This window comes from Delphinapterus leucas, chromosome 17 (assembly GCF_059928025.1).
Source record: "Delphinapterus leucas isolate spDelLeu-1000000601 "Yukka" chromosome 17, BTC_Dleu_Yukka2, whole genome shotgun sequence".
Taxonomy (NCBI): Eukaryota; Metazoa; Chordata; class Mammalia; order Artiodactyla; family Monodontidae; genus Delphinapterus; species Delphinapterus leucas.
Genome location: NC_143145.1, coordinates 15,241,156 through 15,260,465, shown reverse-complemented (window position 1 = coordinate 15,260,465; position 19,310 = coordinate 15,241,156). Strand labels below are relative to the sequence as shown.

General features: G+C 39.5%; 1 protein-coding gene across 7 annotated transcripts in view; it reads right to left on the bottom strand.

Annotated features, from left to right (window-relative positions):
* TMEM65 (transmembrane protein 65) overlaps nucleotides 1–19,310 on the bottom strand; it is an 86,805-nt gene that overhangs the window by 20,099 nt on the left and 47,396 nt on the right. For 4 of the 7 annotated variants that reach the window (XR_016388313.1, XR_016388315.1, XM_089898750.1 and 1 more), the window contains one exon: nucleotides 1–19,310. This exon is cut by the window's left edge and continues 20,099 nt beyond it. Coding sequence is in view for 2 of the 7 variants with exons in the window: in XM_089898750.1 (XP_089754876.1) it covers nucleotides 19,297–19,310 (14 nt within the window). In the remaining 5 variants the exon portion in view is untranslated. The other 3 variants (XR_016388316.1, XR_016388314.1, XM_089898751.1) reach the window with 1 other exon arrangement.

Sequence of the window (19,310 nt, the reverse complement as noted above, 5' to 3'; positions counted from 1 at the left end):
TGTAGTACAGAAATCTAGGTCCTGGGGTCAAGCAGATTATGTTTTAATCCTAGCTCTACCCCTTGAACCACTTATTTAAATTTTTCTGGGCCCCACTTTCCTCATCTGTAAAACCTGTCTCAGAGGCATTAATGAGAATTAACAAAATGGATGTAAAACACTGAGCACAACCCTGGTACAAAGCAACAGGTAAATAAATGGTAGTTGTTGTAGTTACTGTCAGTTTAGATAATCTGGGCCTTTGAACTGGACTGTATGAACATATCTAATGAATAGCCCTTGCCTTCAATAATCATGGATTTATTGCCCAGACAGAATGATTGAGGAAACATCATGCAGCTGATAGATAAGCTCATCACAATTCAATTTTCAAATGCATGAATTTTTCTAGCTTTGAGGAGCTATTCACACAGTGCCTTAAAAAAAAAAGAAAAAAAGTCAACCAGAGCAGCTTTAAATAGGCCAGTTCTTGACTGTTAGTGGAAAAGGAAGTCAGGGCAAATGGGAATAAATAACATCAACAAATAATTATTATTTTAGTGTATGCCTTTGACTTTTAGGGTGGAACATTTTACCCAAATGTGTCCCCCTGATTTTTCACCAAATACCATCCCAGGCTCTTCCTTTGCTGCAGGGAAACCGCCCAGAGTTAAGTAGTAAGAGGCCAGAGGAGACGTGATGAACCCAGGCTGTAGTTTGTAAAATGGAGTCACCTGACCAATTACATCAGGGTCACCTGGGAGTTGTTAAAATGCAGATCCTCCAGCCCCAAATGAATGAGACTATCTTGGATTGGGAATTGAAAATAAGCATTTCTAACAAGCAACTTTTTAAAAAAATTAATTAATTTTTGGCTGTGTTGGGTCTTTGTTGCTGTGCGCAGGCTTTCTGTAGTTGCGGTGAGTGGGGGCTACTCTTCCTTGCGGTGCGCGGGCTTCTCATTGTGGTGGCTTCTCTTGTTGCAGAGCACGGGTTCTAGGTGCATGGGCTTCAGTAGTTGTGGCACACGTGCTCAGCAGTTGTGGCTTGCGGGCTCTAGAGCGCAGGCTCAGTAGTTGTGGCGCACGGGCTTTGTTGCTCTGCAGCATGTGGGATCTTCCCAGACCAGGGCTCGAACCCGTGTCCCCTGCATTGGCAGGTGGATTCTTAACCACTGCGTCACCAGGGAAGCCCTAACAAGCAACTTCGATGCAACCAGAACTTTGAAAACTACTGATCTTGGGCCAAGTTGTAATCGTGCAGTTATTGCCACATATTATTCATGTGTCATCTCAGTAGGATTTCTCCGTTTCCAGTAAAAATGCATGGTCTACAAGGAGCAAAAGATAAGCAAACAAACCATCCTAGGAATTGTGTAGCCAAGTAATAGAGATAAAGACAAAGTATATGGCTTCCCTAGTGGTACAGTGGTTAAGAAGCCACCTGCCAATGCAGGGGACACGGGTTCGAGCCCTGGTCCGGGAAGATCCCACATGCCGCGGAGCAACAAAGCCCGTGCACCACAACTACTGAGCCTGTGCTCTAGAGCCCGCGAGCCACAACTACTGAAGCCTGCGCACCTAGAGCCCGTGCTCCGCAATAAGAGAAGCCACCGTAATGAGAAGCCCGCACACTACAACGAAGACCCAACACAGCCAAAAATAAAATAAATACACTAAAAAAACAAACAAACAAAAAAAACAGAGTATGGTGGTGTCCCAAAGCGGGGAGTGGGGTGGAGGGCTGGGGGAGGGGCGGGTCAGCCTGCTTGGGGACACAGAAGGAGAGTTGTCAGGAAGTTCTTCCCTGAGTGGAAGCTTCACCTGCACATTTTCTAGAGGACTAAGTGGGTGGAATGTACCACCGGTAAAGAGATCATGACTTGCTGAAGGCTCAGATGATGGTTAGCATTTTAGCAATAAAGTATTTTTAATTAAGGTTTAAAAAAAAGTAAAAAAGAAACGCTGTGATAGATGGATCTGTGGCAGGACAAGAGGGAAATTTAGACTGAGAATTCAGGAAAGGCCTCTCTGAGGATCTGGGACCGAGGTCTGAATATTGAGAAGGGGCCACTCCTGCAAGCAACTTGAAGAGGCGTTTTCCACAGAGGAAACAGCATGACAAAGACCTTGAGGCAGAAATGTCTGGTGAGTGTGAGACACAGAAAGAAGGCCAACGTGGCTGCAGCATCAAGAGAAAGGGGGAGAGTGGCACAAGATCATGTTGAAGAGGCAGCGAGGGGCAGGTCATGAAGCAGATGGTTTGTGAGTGTCTGGAAGAAAAAAACCAGAATCACAAGGAGTCAGCACATAGCATGAAGAACAAATTGTCAAGGACTCTACACCATCAAATCCTCTTCACTTAAAAGAAAGATGAAGATTCCATTTAAATGTAAGCCTTTATTTCTCTCTTCATTACCTACTTGCTTGTGTATGTGATAAATACCAAATTTATATTTTTAAAAAGTGGGTGGAGTGTGGAGGTTAATGGATGGATGGGGACAGGGTACAGAAGCAGGAGGAATAACACGAACAAAGAAGAGAGATGCGAGAGCCCCTGGCACGTGTGAGGGATTGCAACCATTCTTCACGCGGCTGGAAGGTGAGGAGTGAGGTTTGGAGGGAAGTGGAAACATGTTTTCTCAGCTGTGCAGAATTACAAAGTATACCTTCCTCAGAGGAGGAAAGCCATCTCAAGTTTCTCGCATTAAAAAGCGTAAACAAATCTCTAGGCTCTACTAGGAGTTGATTTTCCCCCCTTTTCCTGATTTTAAAATGCACGCACATCCTACACCAAATTCCAAGAAGACGCTGGATACAGTCAGCATTTTGAGCCTGCTTCATTTACTCTGCAGCACCAGTCTTTTCAATTGTGATTTATGCTCAGACTGTGATTGAGTGAACTTAGTCAATTAACTTCACTCAAACCAAAGATTTATTTTCCATAAATATCTCCATTCTTATTTTTAGGAGGTAGTGTTATAACTATTTTAGTTCAAGTTGGTCCTATTTCATATATCTATTGCCATGTGACAAATGCTCCCCAAACTGAGTGGCTTAAAACAACAACCTTTGTATTCCACTATTCTGGAATCCAGACTGGGCTTAGCTGGACAAGCCCTCTGCTGATTTTGATGGTGGTCACTCATTGGCTGAATTCAGCTGTGGGCTGGCTGGGGGCTGGGCTCAGTTGATATGCTGGGATAGCAGGATTTCTCTCAGGCCACTTCACATACCCTCTGGCAGGGTTGTCACACTTCTTACATGGCAGTGCAGGCTGCCAAGAGCACCAAAGCAAAGCACGCTGCCACTTGTGCTACATTCCACTAGTTGAAGCTAGTCATAAGCCCAGCCCAGATTCATGGCAAAGGGCCTACACAAGGCTGTGAATGCCAAGACGCATTGTTTCCTGGGGCCACCAATAAAACAGACTGCAATAGTTTGCTCTCTGGTCCCAGATGGCTCACAATCGTCCCACATTCCAAGACCTCTAAGAGTCTCATCTTATTACAGCATCAGTCTCAGGCTCAGGGTCCAAGGTCTTTTCATCTAATTCAGTTTGAAGTGTAGGTGAGACTCCTCAGGTATATTTTCCTCTAGATCTGAAAACCCGTGAACTTGAGGCAAACTGTTTTTCCCCACATACCGGTGAGAAAGAGACAGGATAATCACAGTAGATACTCCCATTCACCATGGAAAGGAATGGAAGGCACACAGCAGTTGCTGGTCCGTAGCAATTCTGAAATCCAGCTGGGCCTATATTACCATTTCCCCCTGCTCCAGGGACAGTTCTGATTCCTGAGAGTTATATTTTTCATTGCTCATTTGTTTTCTACATGGATGTATCTCTAGACAGTTCTGGGTGGAAAATGTATTTGTTAGAGAGCTTCTTTTTTTCTTAACTCTAAAGTCTATACCCTAATTAATAATTGAACACATGCCAGGACAAAAAAAAAAATGGTGCAGTGTTATAATCACAAAAGTCTCTTGCGGAATGGTATTATATTCCAGCAACCATTAACGCACGTTGCTTGGCTGCTTAGGAAAAACTAATAGCCAAATAAGCAGACATCAGTGTGTACAAAGCATCGGACCCTCCAGGTGTCCTTCTCCTCTTTTCTGCCTCCCTGCCAGTCTAAGCTCCTTGCAGGCAGGTCAGTACTGTAGTCAAGAGTGTTCACTCTGCAGTCAGACTGAGTCCAAACACCAGCACTGCTACTTAGTAGATGTCTAAAGTTGGACTAATTTTTGAGCTCTTTAAGCTTCCTCTCAGATAAAATAGAATGGTGATAGTACCTACAGGGCTGTTGTAAGGATTAAGTGGGGGTAATGCATATAGAGTAATTAGAACAATGCCCAGTGGGCACTCCATGATCATTTGCTTTTGATACTTTCTCTCCTTTTGAGTATTCCTTGAGCACACCATACTATAAGTCAGGTACTGTAGTGGGTACTAAAAATGCCCGGGGGAAGCACCTGACTCTACCCTTTCCCACAGAGTCAGGAAAGGTTTTGCTGACTCCTGAAATGAGACTTAAAAAGAATGAGCAGGAGTTTGTCAGGTGGGCAAGGAAAGGAAGGCTGCTCTATGCAGTGAGAATCTCAATCTCAATGAGGGGGTGTAGGGGCCAAGTGATGGCACCTTGGGACAACTGCAAGAGGACTCATAAAACTTGAGCACAAACAGCACAAGACTGAAGGAGTCAGGGGACAAGGGAGGCTTGTAGCGTGGAGGACATGACACAGGGGACCAGATCACAAAAGACCTAAGCATCATACTCTGGAGTTTGAACATTGTCTTGTAAGACCTACCTTCTTAAATTGGCATATGGTCATGTCCTAGTGAGTTTAAGAAGCTATAGCTTAAACACAGAGCGCTTTTTTTTCGAGTGTACATTTTACTCCAAGATTCTTGGAAAAGAAACATTTTAAATTAAGACATACCAGTTCTAACATTCTCTGATCCCAGTTTCCTGAAAAGAACATTAAGAGGAGGACAGAGTATGTTACCAACGCTACTTTCTCCTCCACGTGCTCCCTCCGTGTAACCAACGTGGCAGAAAGCCTGCGCGCCTAGAGCCCATGCTCCCCAATAAGAGAAGCCACCGCAATGAGAAGCCCACACACTACAACGAAGACCTAACACAGCCAAAAATAAAATAAATACACTAAAAAAACAAAACAAAAAAAAACAGAGTATGGTGGTGTCCTGAAGCGGGGAGTGGGGTGGAGGGCTGGGGGAGGGGCGGGTCAGCCTGCTTGAGGACACAGAAGGAGAGTTATCAGGAAGTTCTTCCCTGAGTGGAAGCTTCACCACCCTGAGAAGTGTATTAGGATCTTGTGAAGCACACTGGAATTCTGCCAACTCTCCATCCTTGTCCCCTAATATTAGTTGTCTCCCCCCGGAACAAAGGTTAGAAGCAAAGGGTAAAAACCGTGGTGTGGCCTCATGTGCCACATTTGGTTATAAGTTCATTAAGATATCAAGTCTTACCCCCTGTACAGTCCTCACTACAACACCCCTCCGTCTTCACTGTCCTTTGAGGTTCTAAGTTTGTTTCCTAATTTAGCCTCAATCCATTGAATCACTCTCCTTGTTTGACCCCACTTCCATAGATCAGGCATTATCACGGTCACAATCCCTTCTGGTCCTGTCAGTGCTGAAAGTGGCCTGACTGCCCTGCATGCCAAGAACTTTCCCTGGGACCAAGCAATGGGTGTAACAACGTTATTTACCAATGTGCAGAGCCACAATTTTCGAAGTTGTGTGTATTCTTCTCTTTTTTCTAACACCTCCTTTTTCCTGATGTTTCCACCTTTCCTTTGCTATCATCTAGTCTACCCTTTGGTCTCCGAATACGTGCATCCCAACCTGGTATTCTTTTGTCTTTCACCTGCAGTACCAATTCTGCAGCATCTGGATGCTAGAGATTTCAATATCTATTCTTTTTTCTTCAGCTTCTGTGTAATTTTGAAAATTTTACTGAAAAATAAACTCTAGATAGCAGAGAGATGGGCTATTTTTATTTGAAGCAAAATCCATTACTGGAACTGCTACCTGGAATAAAAAAAAAGACTTTTGGAAAGCAAGGCATTGAACTATTCCCATAGCAACAAGGGAATGAGGCTTTTCTACATGACCCAATAGATGTTTATAGAACCAACTCCTAGAGAGGGTTACAAAACAAAGAGCACAGGATTCAGAGGCCAAAGACCTGGGTACCAGAGAACCACCTCTGTCATTCATTGTATGTGACCTTGAAGTTCTTAGAATTCAAGTTCCTTGCATATAAAATGGGGTACAGGATACCCGTGTCTTCAAGGTTATTGTGATGGTCAAATGAAATAATCTGTAAGAAATTTTTTGTCTAGAGAGATCTAGACAAATTATAATCCCTCTTTTTGAGCAGATAATGTTTAGAGGGGACAGCAACCAAAGATGAACAAGCAAGGCGCCCACACACACACACACACACACACACACACACACACACACCAGTCTTCTGGAACATGTAAAGGGTGGGGCTTAATTCAGAGACAAAAGCCATAATAGGTGTGTGAGCCCTTGTTTCCCAATGTATTCAAAGAGCACACAAGGATCTAGCAAGGCCAAACTTCAGTCTCTGGAAGAGAAAGCTCAGTCTTTGGGCTGTGGGGCTTTTAAGGTGCATGACTGAGAGAGTACAGGTCCTTCACATGATATGACCAAGGGCTAAGGTCCAAAACTTGTGATCTCAGCAACATGATGGGGCAGAACCTTGGCTCCATCCTTACATCATAACCCCAGCACTCATCAGTTGTGTCAAAATCAAGAGGTTGGAGTCAGATCTGGGGCGGGGTGGGGGGGGGCGGTCACAGCTGCATAACATGGCAGAACTTCAGTATGAAGCCCAGGTCTGCTACCGTGGTATCTTGGTTGTGAGAGCACCAGTTCAACTAAACTGCCCCTCAGATTTCTGCCATACATTGGTTTGATTGTCTTAAGCTCTCAGCTGGAGCTAGTTTCTATGGCGTTTTTCAGAGGCTACCCTATGAGGAGTCAGTCTTGGATAAGTTAGCCCTTACTTTTCAGTGGAGTAACAAAGAATACTTCCTTTTCCGATTTAGTTCTTAACATTTTGAGAAACAAATAAGCCAGGCAGTTGAAGATAAAAATAGCAGCCTTGGGCTTCCCTGGTGGCGCAGTGGTTGAGAGTCCGCCTGCCGATGCAGGGGACACGGGTTCGTGCCCCGGTCCGGGAAGATCCCACATGCCGCGGAGCGGCTGGGCCCGCGAGCCACGGCCGCTGAGCCAGCGCGTCCGGAGCCTGTGCTCCGCAACGGGAGCGACCACAACAGAGAGGCCCGCGTACAGAAAAAAAAAAAAAAAAAAAAAGCAGCCTTATTGCTGATAAAGCCTAGGGTGGAAATATGGGTTAGGGGTACAGAAACAATGGGTTCCATAATTCTGCACTCCAGAACTAGGCAGACCAGCTACCAAGTCATATGCATCTTTCGTAAACCGTGGGCCTTTCTTGGCAGGAGCAAAATGTTTTCTAATAAAATTATCAAGTGGCCAATTTCTCTGCAGAGAGGCAGATCCAAAAGGGGACCCAGTAAGTGACAAGTTTCCCCCAGTCCAACCATCATAAGCAAAATATGGTAGATACATACAACCTAGGGGAGAGGAGGAGCCAGGTTAGTGATTGAGAAAGGCTAAAACTGTTAAAATAGACAGCCCATTAAGAATTTAGTGCTATGAGGGACTTCCTTGGCAGTCCAGTGGTTAAGACTCCGAGTTTCCACTGCAGGGGATGGGGGTTCGATCCTGGTCGGGGAACTAATAAGATCCCGCCGGTCGTGTGGCACCACCAAAAAATAGAAGGGAAAAAAAAAAAAAGAATTTAGTGCTATGAGATTAAGTATCTACTTAGGAATCCAGTGTATTGTAGTCAGTCCTATTTCACATGAGAAAGGAGGTGTCTCTGAAGTATTCCATTAAATGGAGTCCCCATTTCACCCCCATGGATGTTTAGTATTAATACAACTTAAGAAAACAGTCATCCCAATGACAAAGCCATTCCCCATGTAATGTCTCATTCAGTCTTAAAATAAACCTGTGAGATAATAATAAGAGTGACTAGGACTGTTCTGCAGATGAGCTGAATGACTTGCTTAGGATCAAACAGCTAGTAAACAAAAGACCTGGAGACTTAGTTTTAAATATTATTTCAGTGAAACTATAGGAGTTTCATAGGACCTTACCAGCTTTCCACAACACACAAGAAAAATATTGGAAGGCTCCAAATCATTGCACTTCAGTGCAGTTATTTTAGGGGTAGCAGTGGCAAAATAACTTCAAAACATGTGTTTGATCTGGGTTATCTTTTGGTTGCTTAACTTTCACCAAGGATGTGTCTGATGGACAGAGATTTCAATACTTAAAGTCGCACTATAACTGCCCAAAGAGAAAGTGGAATTTTTCACTTTCCCATTATTTCTCAGCTCAAAAATATTCAACAGGTTCCATTTTTTTCCCAAATATTTGACCACCAAATTGAGACAGGAAGATTCCTAAAAACTGCTATCTTTACTACAACCATTTACCAAGCACTTTCTATATGTCAAGCAGTTCACCAGGCATGATAAATATGTAATCACAATCCTGTAAGGAGGTATTACTGTCTCTATTTTATGAATGGGGACACTTTGAGAGTTCAGAGAGATTAGTCCTTGTGTGTAAGTTCCCACAGCTATGAACTGATTAGCTTAGAACTGTTGATTCCAAATGATCAATGCTATTAACATGACTTTAGAAAAGCAAAGGACCTCAGCTGTGAAAGATCTTGCTCGGGACTTCCCCAGTGGTAAAGAATCCACTTTCCAATGTAGGGGCTGCGGGTTCAATCCCTGGTTGGGGAACTAAGATCCCACACACCGCGGAGCAACTAAGCCTGCGTGCCACAATTACTGAGCTCGTGCACCTCAACTAGAGCCCGTGTGCCACAAACTACAGAGTCCACGAGCCCTGGAGCCTGCACGCCACAACTATAAGAAGCCCACGCGCCACAATGAAGACCTGACGCAGCCAAAAATAAAGAAACAAATAAAGAAAGAAAGATCTTCCTCTATAACCAGCTGCCAGCTCTATCAGCAGCAACCACTCCCCTCAGAGGCTCAGAGGCTGAAGGCTGAAAAAGAGCATTACAAATGGGTTTCAATCTATTCATGCATTTTTAATGAATTTGCAAGTCTCTTATCAAGACTTCAGAAGTTCAAAATTGATACTTAGGCTAATAAAAAAATATAGAAAGAAGGAAAACCTACAGTATGCTATCGTGATAAATAATACTAAGGACAGGAGAGTGAATTAGTTATAGCCTTGGCCTCAGTGTTGAGGCATCACACAACGGATGTGATTAATGGTATCCACAGGGAGCCATGGGATCATGGAGAATTTAACTAAATTGATGTCTTGCCCTCTAAGATTGCTATATTTCATTTATACTTTTCCTGAATTGGAATAATTCAATGTTTTTATTTAAATGGTTACATTAAGTCTTACTGCAGAGTAAAGATTAATATGAATAGTGTCAAAATGACTTTATTGCCCAATGTGTTGAATCATATAAAAACAAAAAAACTATAACATAATTCATTACAAGAACTTAACAGCAACACTGTGCACCATGTGGGTCACTCACTTAGAATCACAGAATTCTGGAGCTTGCAGACACCCAAAGACTGTTCATCTCTCTGATACCAGAGGATCCTCAAGGAAAGGGATTGGATCTCATGATTCTGTTGACCCACCTCCCTCATAACCTGGTTCCTTACTGGACACCAAACATATAATAATAGGAGTGAGTGCAGAAAATAGTTTTTTCTGAATTGCATTTTCAATTTCTAAATTTTACAGAGACAAGGAGAAAGGCTGAATCTTAAATTAGTTAAACTATTTATTAGCTGTCTGTGTGGGAAGAATATTGCAGGAAGATATAATTATAAAACCTAAATGTAGCCGGGATCCAGACTAGAGTCGTCAGCCTATTTACAAAACATGCCAAATATCAGATGGCATGCAAAGGGTAAATGTGTTAATAGCAGATACGCAAAACATTGGCTGCAATCTCTAGGGAAGACTAAAGAATTTGGACTCAGCTTTTGGCAGAGCTGCTCTGCAACATACTTCATCTCTTGTTTCTAATCTAAGTGCTTAGAAACAGAAAGGACTTGAAATAAATGAACAACGTTTATTTTAAGCACCTTAAGCATTGTTCTAAAATCTTTCATTTTCTACACAGAAAAATATAAATATGAAAAGCATGGTACTAACCACCAGAATGTTTTTTTCTGTAAATTTAAAATCCCAAAGTAATCCACCCCTTTCTCCAATTGCCTAACATAATACAATACTATAAAATCTGAAGAAAAAAAGCCTAGAATTTTGAATCAGAAGAGTTGTATTTAAATAAGGTCTAGCTATTAAAACAGTTTTGCAAGCCTTCTCATCTATAAAATTGAGGATCGTATCGCCCTAACCTATTCTGCTATAAAAATGCTGTGATTATTAAGATATTCTGATGGCTTATCAATAGCTGCTGTTTGCTTTTGCTTTTTGCTATGGAAATTATTTTAAACACTTTGGGACCTTTTCCACCCTACTACGACAATGATACATTTTCAATTTTAGTTTTTTCTCACTTTCCTTTTACTTCTCATCATCCAGGAAACGAGGTCTGTGATAGCTGCAAAGGGAAATAAAAGATGAATAAGATACTACTTTCAAGGAACTTACAATAGAAGGGATATGGGTACCAAAAAAATGTCCATGATAAAGCATAATCTCAAAGGATAGATTATAATAATGGCTTCCAACAAGCAATGCCTCCCTGTGTCCATGCACCTTTGCAATAGGACACTGCTGCTCCTCACATCAGAAGGGGGAGTCAATTCCTCCATCCCCTTGAATTCGGGCTGGTTTTGTAACTTCTCTTGACCAAGGGAAGATGGCAGAAGTCACATTGTGTAAGGTCCAGAGTGTAGGCATTATGAGACCTCATGATTCCTACCTTTACTCTCTTGGGACCCAACTGCCACGCCAAGATTTGGCTAGACTACGAAATGGCACTACGCAGTGGTGAGAGAGATCCCAGCCTTCCATCTATCTATGCCAAAACCATCTTAAATCCTCCAGCTTCTGCCAACTCACCAGCTGGACTACAGTCACATGACTGAACCTAGGCAAAACTAGCAGAGTAATTGCATAGCCAACCCACAGAAATGTGACAGTAAATAATTGGTTTCATCCACTAAATTTTGGAATGATAAACAACTGAGACATCTGTTAAGTACTATAATGGAAGTAAAAAGTGATTTGGGAATAAAGAAGAGTTAGAAATTATTTCCTGCTCAGTGGATAGGGGCTGATGGTGGTAAAGAAAACTTTACAGTAGTAATGGCTTTTAATGCTTTTCCTGTTATTCTTTTTCTTTTGGGGGGGCTGTATTTTATACAGCTTCATTGCAAATATTTAAAGTGTAAAATGTGGTGAGTCTTGGCATATGTATACACCTGTAAAGCATCACAATCAAGGCAATGTATGTGTTTCATCACCCCAAAAAGTTTTCTTGTGACCCCCTTTATAATCCTGCTTGCTGCTCTCTCGCTCCATCCTCAGACAACCAGATATTTGCCATGACTATAGTTTGCATTTTCTAGGATTTTATATAAGTGGAATCATACAATGTGTACTCTTTTTGTCTTCTTTCTGTCAGCTTGATTATTTTGAGACCCACCCAAGTTGTTGCATGTATCAATAGTTCCTTTTCATTGCTAACGTGTATTACATTGTATGGATAGACCACAACTGGTTTATCCATTTTTTCTGTTGACGGACATTTGGGTTGCTTCTATTTTGGAGCTATTACAAATAAAGTTGCTATGTACTTTAGTACATATGTGTGGTCATATACATTTATTTCTCTTGCATAAATACCTCAGGATGGAATGGCTAGGTAGTATGATAGGTATATGTTTAACTTTTTAAGAACCTGCTAAGTTGACTTCTACAGTGGTTGTACCATGTTAAAATCCTACCAGTAGGATTATGTTCCAGTTGTTGCACATCCTTGTCAATCCTTGGTATGGTGAGGTTTTTCAGTTTTAGCCATTCTCATGAGTGTGGTGTTAATTTGTATTTTCATGACTAGTGACGCTGAGCGTCTTTTCATGTGCTAATATGCCACCTATATATTTTCTTTGGTAAAGTGATTGTTCATATCTTTGGCATATCAACTGTACTCTAATAAAAATTTTTAAAAATCTTTGGCGTATTTTTATTTTTTACATTATTATTATTAGATATGAGATATAAGAGATTTTATGTATCCTAGATAGAAGTCCTTTCTTGGATATATGTTTTTTGAATATTTTCCCCCATTTTATAGTTTGCCTTTTCACTTGATAACAATATCTTTGGAAAAGTAAAAGTTTTTTTAATTTTATTTTGATGAAGTCCATTTTATTGATTTTTCTTTTTTAGTTCTTGCTTTTTGTATCCCAGCTAAGAAACAACTGACAAACCAATGTTGCTAAGATTTTCTCCTATGTTTTCTTCAAGATGTTTTATACTTTTACCTCTTACATTTAGGTCTATAATTCATTTTGAATTTCCTTGTATATTAGTTTAAGGTAAGGGTTGATGTTCATTTGGATTCTTTGTTGTTTTGCTTTGGGGTTTTTGTGTGTGTGTGTGTGCGCATGTGTGTGTGTGTGTGTATGGATATTGATTTGTTCCAGCATCATTTATTGTAAAAAACTACCATTTCCCCCACTGAATTGGCTTGGCACTTTTGCTGAAATCAACTGATTATATATACATGGGTCTATTTCTGGACAAATTCCATTGATCCATGTCTATCTTTCTTTTTCATGTGTCTATCTTTATATTGTCTTGATTACTGTAGCTTCATAGCAATATTAAAATCATTGCCTACAGGGAGAAAATATTTGCAAATGATATGATTGATAAGAGATTAATATCCAAAATATATAAACACCTCATACAACTTAATATTTAAAAAACCCAACTAAAAACTGGGCACAAGACCTGAATAGATATTTTTCCAAAGAAGACATACAGATGGCCATACAGGGACATGGAAAGATGCTCAACATTGCTAATCATCAGAGAAATGCAAATCAAAACCACAATGAGATACGATCTCACACTTGTCAGAATGGCTATCATCAAAAAGACCACAAATAACAAATGCTGGAGAGGATGTGGAGAAAAGGGAACCCTCTTGCACTGTTGGTGGGAATGAAAACTGGTGCAGCCACTATGGAGAACAGTATGGAGGTTCCTTAAAAAACTAAAAATAGAACTACCATATGACCCAGCAATTCCACCCCTGGGTATACATCCAAAGGAAATGAAAACACTAATTCAACAACTTTTTGCAACAACATGGATGGACCTGAAGAATATTATGCTTAGTGAAATAAGTCAGACAGACAAATACTGTATGTTATCACTTCTATGGGGAATCTAAAAATAAAACAAACTAGTGAGTATAACAAAAAAGAAACAGACTCACAGATATAGATAAGAAACTAGTGATTATCAGTTGGGAGAGGGGATTAAGAAGTATAAACTACTATGCAGAAAATAAGCTACAAGAATATATTGTATGGTACAGGGAATATAGCCAATATTTTATAACTATAAATAGAATATAATCTTTAAAAATTGTGAATCACTATCTTGTATACCTAAAACATACAATATTGTAAATCAACTATACCTCAATAAAATAAATAAAAGACAGGAAAATACCCAATACAATTGATTGTTGTATGTTGACCTTGTATCCTGCCACCTTAAGAAATTCATTTATTACTACTAGTAGCTTTTTGGTAGATTAATTAGGATTTCTGAATTGCAGATGATTGTCCTCTACAAATTAAGATGGTTTTATTTCTTTCTTTCTAATTTGAATGCCATTCATTCATTTAGCTTTGCTGCATGGGCTAGAACATCCAGTACAATTTGAATAGAAGTGGTAAGAATATATCCTTGCCTTGTTCCTGATCTTAGAGGAAAAGCATTTCAGTCTTTCACTTTAAGTATGATGTTAGCTGTGAGTTTTTCATAGATGCTCTTTATTAGGTTGAGGAAGTTCCCTTCTATTTGTAGTTTGCTGAGAATTTTTATCAAGTATGGATGTTTGTTCCATTGGATTTTTTCTTTCTTTTTTTGCATCTTTTGAGATGGTCATGTAGAGGAATTAAGTCCTTAAATACCAGTGATTGTTATCCTTACACCCACTCCCAGCCACCTTTAGAGTTCTGTCCTTGGACCTCCTCTCTTATGTTCTACAAAATGAAAAGACCTGTACATTATAATAGCTTTAACTAAATTCTGCGTGTAAATAACTTCCAAGCATATATGTTTCATCACAAATTCTCAACTGAAATTGAGACCAATATTTTCACCTTCTAAATGTACTTTATCTACCAGGTTATCCTCCACATACATCTATGAAGATAAATATGTGTAAGATAAAAATTCCATGTCTATTCTCTTCAGTTAACTGACATTGAATTAAATAGAATCCTTAATATGAATTTATACCTTTGTATACCAACGAATATCTTTTAAATGTAGGGAATTCTCTGGCAGTCCAGTGGTTAGGACTCCGCACTTTCCCTGCCGAAGGCGTGGGTTCAATCCCTGGTCGGGGATCCAAGATCCCACAAGCTGCTGGTGCGGCCAAAAAATAATTAATTAAAAAAAAAGTCTTCATTAAAAAATATCTTTCAAATGTAAAATCAGAAAAAGTAAGTCTGAAAAAATTTTTTAAAATACTAAAGCCAAAACATTATAACGCAGGGTTTCTTAATCTTGGTACTATTGACATTTTGTGCTAGATGATTTCTTATTATGGGGGCTGCCCTGTGCATTGTAGATATTTATCAGCATCCTTGGCATCAAACCCCCTAAATGCCAGTAGCACCCGCTATCCACCCCACAGTTATGATAGCCAGAAATGTCTCCAGATGTTACCAAATATCCCCTGGGGAGGCGGCAAAATCATTCCCAGTTTGAGAACTACTGATGGTAGTTACTTGCAACAGATCAATGCTTACATAGAGATCAACTAGAAGAACCATTTTTAAAATCTGCTTGAAGGCATTGGGGGGCCTCTAAGAAACTAGGATATGATGGGTCTCCACTGCCTTCAAATAAATAAGCTGGGTGATGTGGTGGTGGATTTAATAATTTATAGCAACCAGTGATAGCCGTGTTGCTCATTCTTTCCCTTTCTGAAAAGAAATTGTTATTGCATACTGGAGGTATAAGGGCAGATACTTTTTTCACTTATAGGTTATCCGATACCAGAGTCAGTTTAAGACATTATAGAAAAAATGGCACATTCCCAGAGTTGAGTGCAGTCATTGCATGTAAACTTGAGCCCAATCCCTTGTGGTTGGGTAGTCTTCCAAGATGCCCTCCCTTCTTCCAATTTTTGGCTATACACTTGGCCATACAGAATGGAGAGATTTACAAGTATCTCTTTCAGCTTAGTGTGTTCATGTAATAGAGGTCTGATAGATAAGTAGATGACTCATGTGGTAACTTAAAAGTTGGTTAAGCCCTTCACCTTTCTTTTTAGTTCCTTCCTCCTGGGTAGAGTATGGATATGATAGCTGGGGCTGAAGCAGCCACTTCAGATCATGAAGTGACTTTGTGTATAAAAGCTACACATGATGAAGCAGGAGGATGTGAATCTGGGTCTCTAATTTGTGGAGCATAACCTTTATACTCACCCTGGGAAACATGCCACAATAACTTTATATAAGAGAAATAAATTTCCATCTCATTTCGGCTGCTGTTATTTTGGGGGTCTATTACTTATAGCTAAACCTAATCTAAACTAACTAGAAAAGTTCAGGGCAGTGGTTCTCAAAGTATAGAAGTGTGGTCTGAAGGCTCCTGATTTTTTTAGGGAGTTCATGGGTAGAAGACAAACCACAAACCAATCAACTTGAAGCAAAATGTGTGAAGTTCAGAAGTGATACAGAACGTGACATAGGAAGTGATAGAGTTTTTATACAGTCCTGATACAGAATGGGTTGGGAGTCAAGCCAGAATTCAAATATCTAGAGGGAAGAGCACAGTGATGTGGGTAGTGATTCACTCTTTAAACAAATCTCTATTGTACATGTACCGTGTGTCAGGCACTGTACGGAGCATTAAGTATAGAGATGTAAGCAAGACAGATGAGATCCCATCCTCTGGGGCACTGACATTTAAAGCACAACTAGTCAGATCTTTTTCCTCTTATGAAATGTGGGCTCTTTACCTCAGTCGGTATGGAAGAAAGAACAGTTAAAGCTGTTAACAATTAAAGAATGAACTAAATTGAGATTTGTTCTTGTTCTCCCAAGTAGGGGTTGGGAAGAAAATGTTTGATTTATATGCTTTTAAAGTAACAGTGTGGGACATAAAATACATTCTAAAAACTGCACTTTCCGTTTCCATCAGTCTGAGGTTGAGGAAAAGAAGAGAAAATAGGGAAGAGAAAAAATACATTTGAGACATAAAGGAGACAGATAATGACACACTGCAGAATCGATACTGCAGAGCAAGAATGGTGGGGGAGGGGAGGTTGATATGGAAAAGGAAAAATCTTAATTTTAATTAAGGTGCCTAACAGCTTTCTTTGACTCAACTACCTCTGTTAAACTCCACTTATATCTTGCATCTGCATAAATATTTTATAAGTGGTAAAGCACTATATAAATGTATAGCCTTCATATTATTAGCAGATACCAAATCTTTACTGAATTTCACAGTTCTCACAGAAAATTCCTTTATAGTACAGTTTTTGAGGGTTCCCCCCATCTCCCCCTGAAAGTAGTTCCTTTGAGTTTAACTCTTCAGTCACCATTCTCACATTTTACTCATTTAAACAAAGGTTTGACTTGTAGTTGTGGAGAAATTATATAATCTACCATATGCTTACTCCATCTTTTTAATCTTTAAAAGTCAATAAAAAATTGCTGAAATTTCTTTCATTCATAAACTTATCAATAGCATTAACCTATGTATGACATTATAAAATTTCATATAAGTACCAATACAAAACACCATGTGCTTCATATGGCTGTCAGTATAAGATCAATAGATCCTGAAAGTTTGGAAGCTTCAAAATTAAAATGTAACAAGTTCCTGCTTTAATTACTACATCATTTCTAAATGTTAAAGGAGAGAAACTAATTTCAGTGTTACAACCCATATGTCAATAACATTCATTCCTTTGGTAAAAACAAGTGATCTGTTAGTAAGGTTTCATTATGAGCACACAACAAAACCCTAAATTATTTGCTGATAGGTTGGTTATCCACTGACTTTATGAATTCTAGGATAGCTTCCCCATGCTTCTGAGTCATTTCCGTTTACTACTGTAATATGCAGGGGTATTAATCTTAATATTTAAATATTAATATTTAGGCTTAATTCAGAAAACATGAATAATCAAAACAAACAAGAAAACTTCTTACATGCAATCCCACTCCTGGGCATATATCCGGAGAGAACCATAATTCGAAAAGATACATGCACCCCAATATTCATTGCAGCACTATTTACAATAGCCAGGACATGGAAACAACCAATTGTCTATCAACAGACAAATGAATAAAGAAGATGTGGTATATTTCTACAATGGAATACTACTCAGCCATAAAAAAGAATGAAATAATGCCATTTGCAGCAATATGGATGCACCTAGAGATTATCATACTAAGTGAAGTAAGCCAGACAAATATCATATGATATGGCTTATATGTGGAATCTAAAAAAAGATACAGATGAACTTATATACAAAACAAACAGACCCACAGACGTAGAAAACAAACTTATGGTTACCAAAGTGGAAAGGAGGCAGGGAGTTTGGGATTAACATAAACACACTACTATATATAAAATAGATAACCAACAAGGACCTACTGTATAGCACAGAGAACTACACTCAATATTTTATAATAAACTATAAGGGAAAAGAATCTGAAAAAAAAATATAAAACTGAATCACTGTGCTGTACACCTGAAACTAACACAACGTCGTAAATCAACTATACTTCAGTAAAAAAAAAAAAAAAAATCTTACAATGCATTCCAAGCTGAAATATATTTCATATGGTGGGGATTTTCTTAACACCAACTTCCTAGAATGTAGCATGATACCTTCTCTTCCCAGATATCTGTGTTGTGTATGTTTTCACTTCTTTCAGGTCTTCCCTGACCACCCTGTATAAAAATAAGCCCCCACATATGACCACCGGTGCTTTCCACCCGCCTTGTTTCATTTATCTCTGCAGAACTTATCACCACTATTTAAGTGTACACTTGCTTTCCTATATTCTCCTCCCCAACTCATGCCCCCCACAGAATAACCTTCATGAGAATACAGATGTTCTGGCTGTTCATTCAGAGCCTTGAACAGTTCCTAGTACATAATATGCAACCAAAAACACAGGAGTTGTTAAATGGACTTGGAGATTTTGAGTACAATTCCCTTAAGTTGTAAGTGAGAAAATAACTCCATAAATATAGAGGCAGAAAGGAACCTGAACAGAGAACAGACATTACGGAGTCCATGCAACTGATGTCCCAACTGCATAGTAAGTAGTTCAGAACACAAACTTCACACTTGGACAAAACCAGACTCTAGTCCGCTTATGAATAGTGACACCCTGGGCAAACTACCCTTTCCATGTCTCAATTCACCCGATACGAAATAGGGATGATAACAGCACCAACTTAACATTGTTATTACAGTGATTAAATGTGATTATGTATGTAAAATACTACAGTACATAGCAACAAATAAGTACTTAATAAAAGGGAGCTAACATTATATTTACCATCATCATCACCATTGACAACATCATCACCTCACTCAGGCTCCACAGATTGTTTTCTAATATTTCCCAAATAATTTATGGTAAGACTGACTATCTAGCTTCTAAGAAGCAGAAAATTAAAGAAGCAGAAAATTAAAGAGAGAGAGAGCAATTGCCAGAAGTGACAGCAGCAAAAAAATGGGAGGAAAATGAAAAACTATAAAAACCAGATTCCCAAGGTACTGCATTACAGCACAGTAACAATGTCCATAAAGATGACACTTAGCCACTAAGAAAAAGATTACATTATATTACATTTAATACACTCGTAAGATGGCAAGAAAATATAATTCTAAAATTAGGAAGACTTACTTCAAAATGGTTTACCTGAATTTTTGGTGTAAAAGATAAACTTTCATTACCTTCAAAATTCATCTT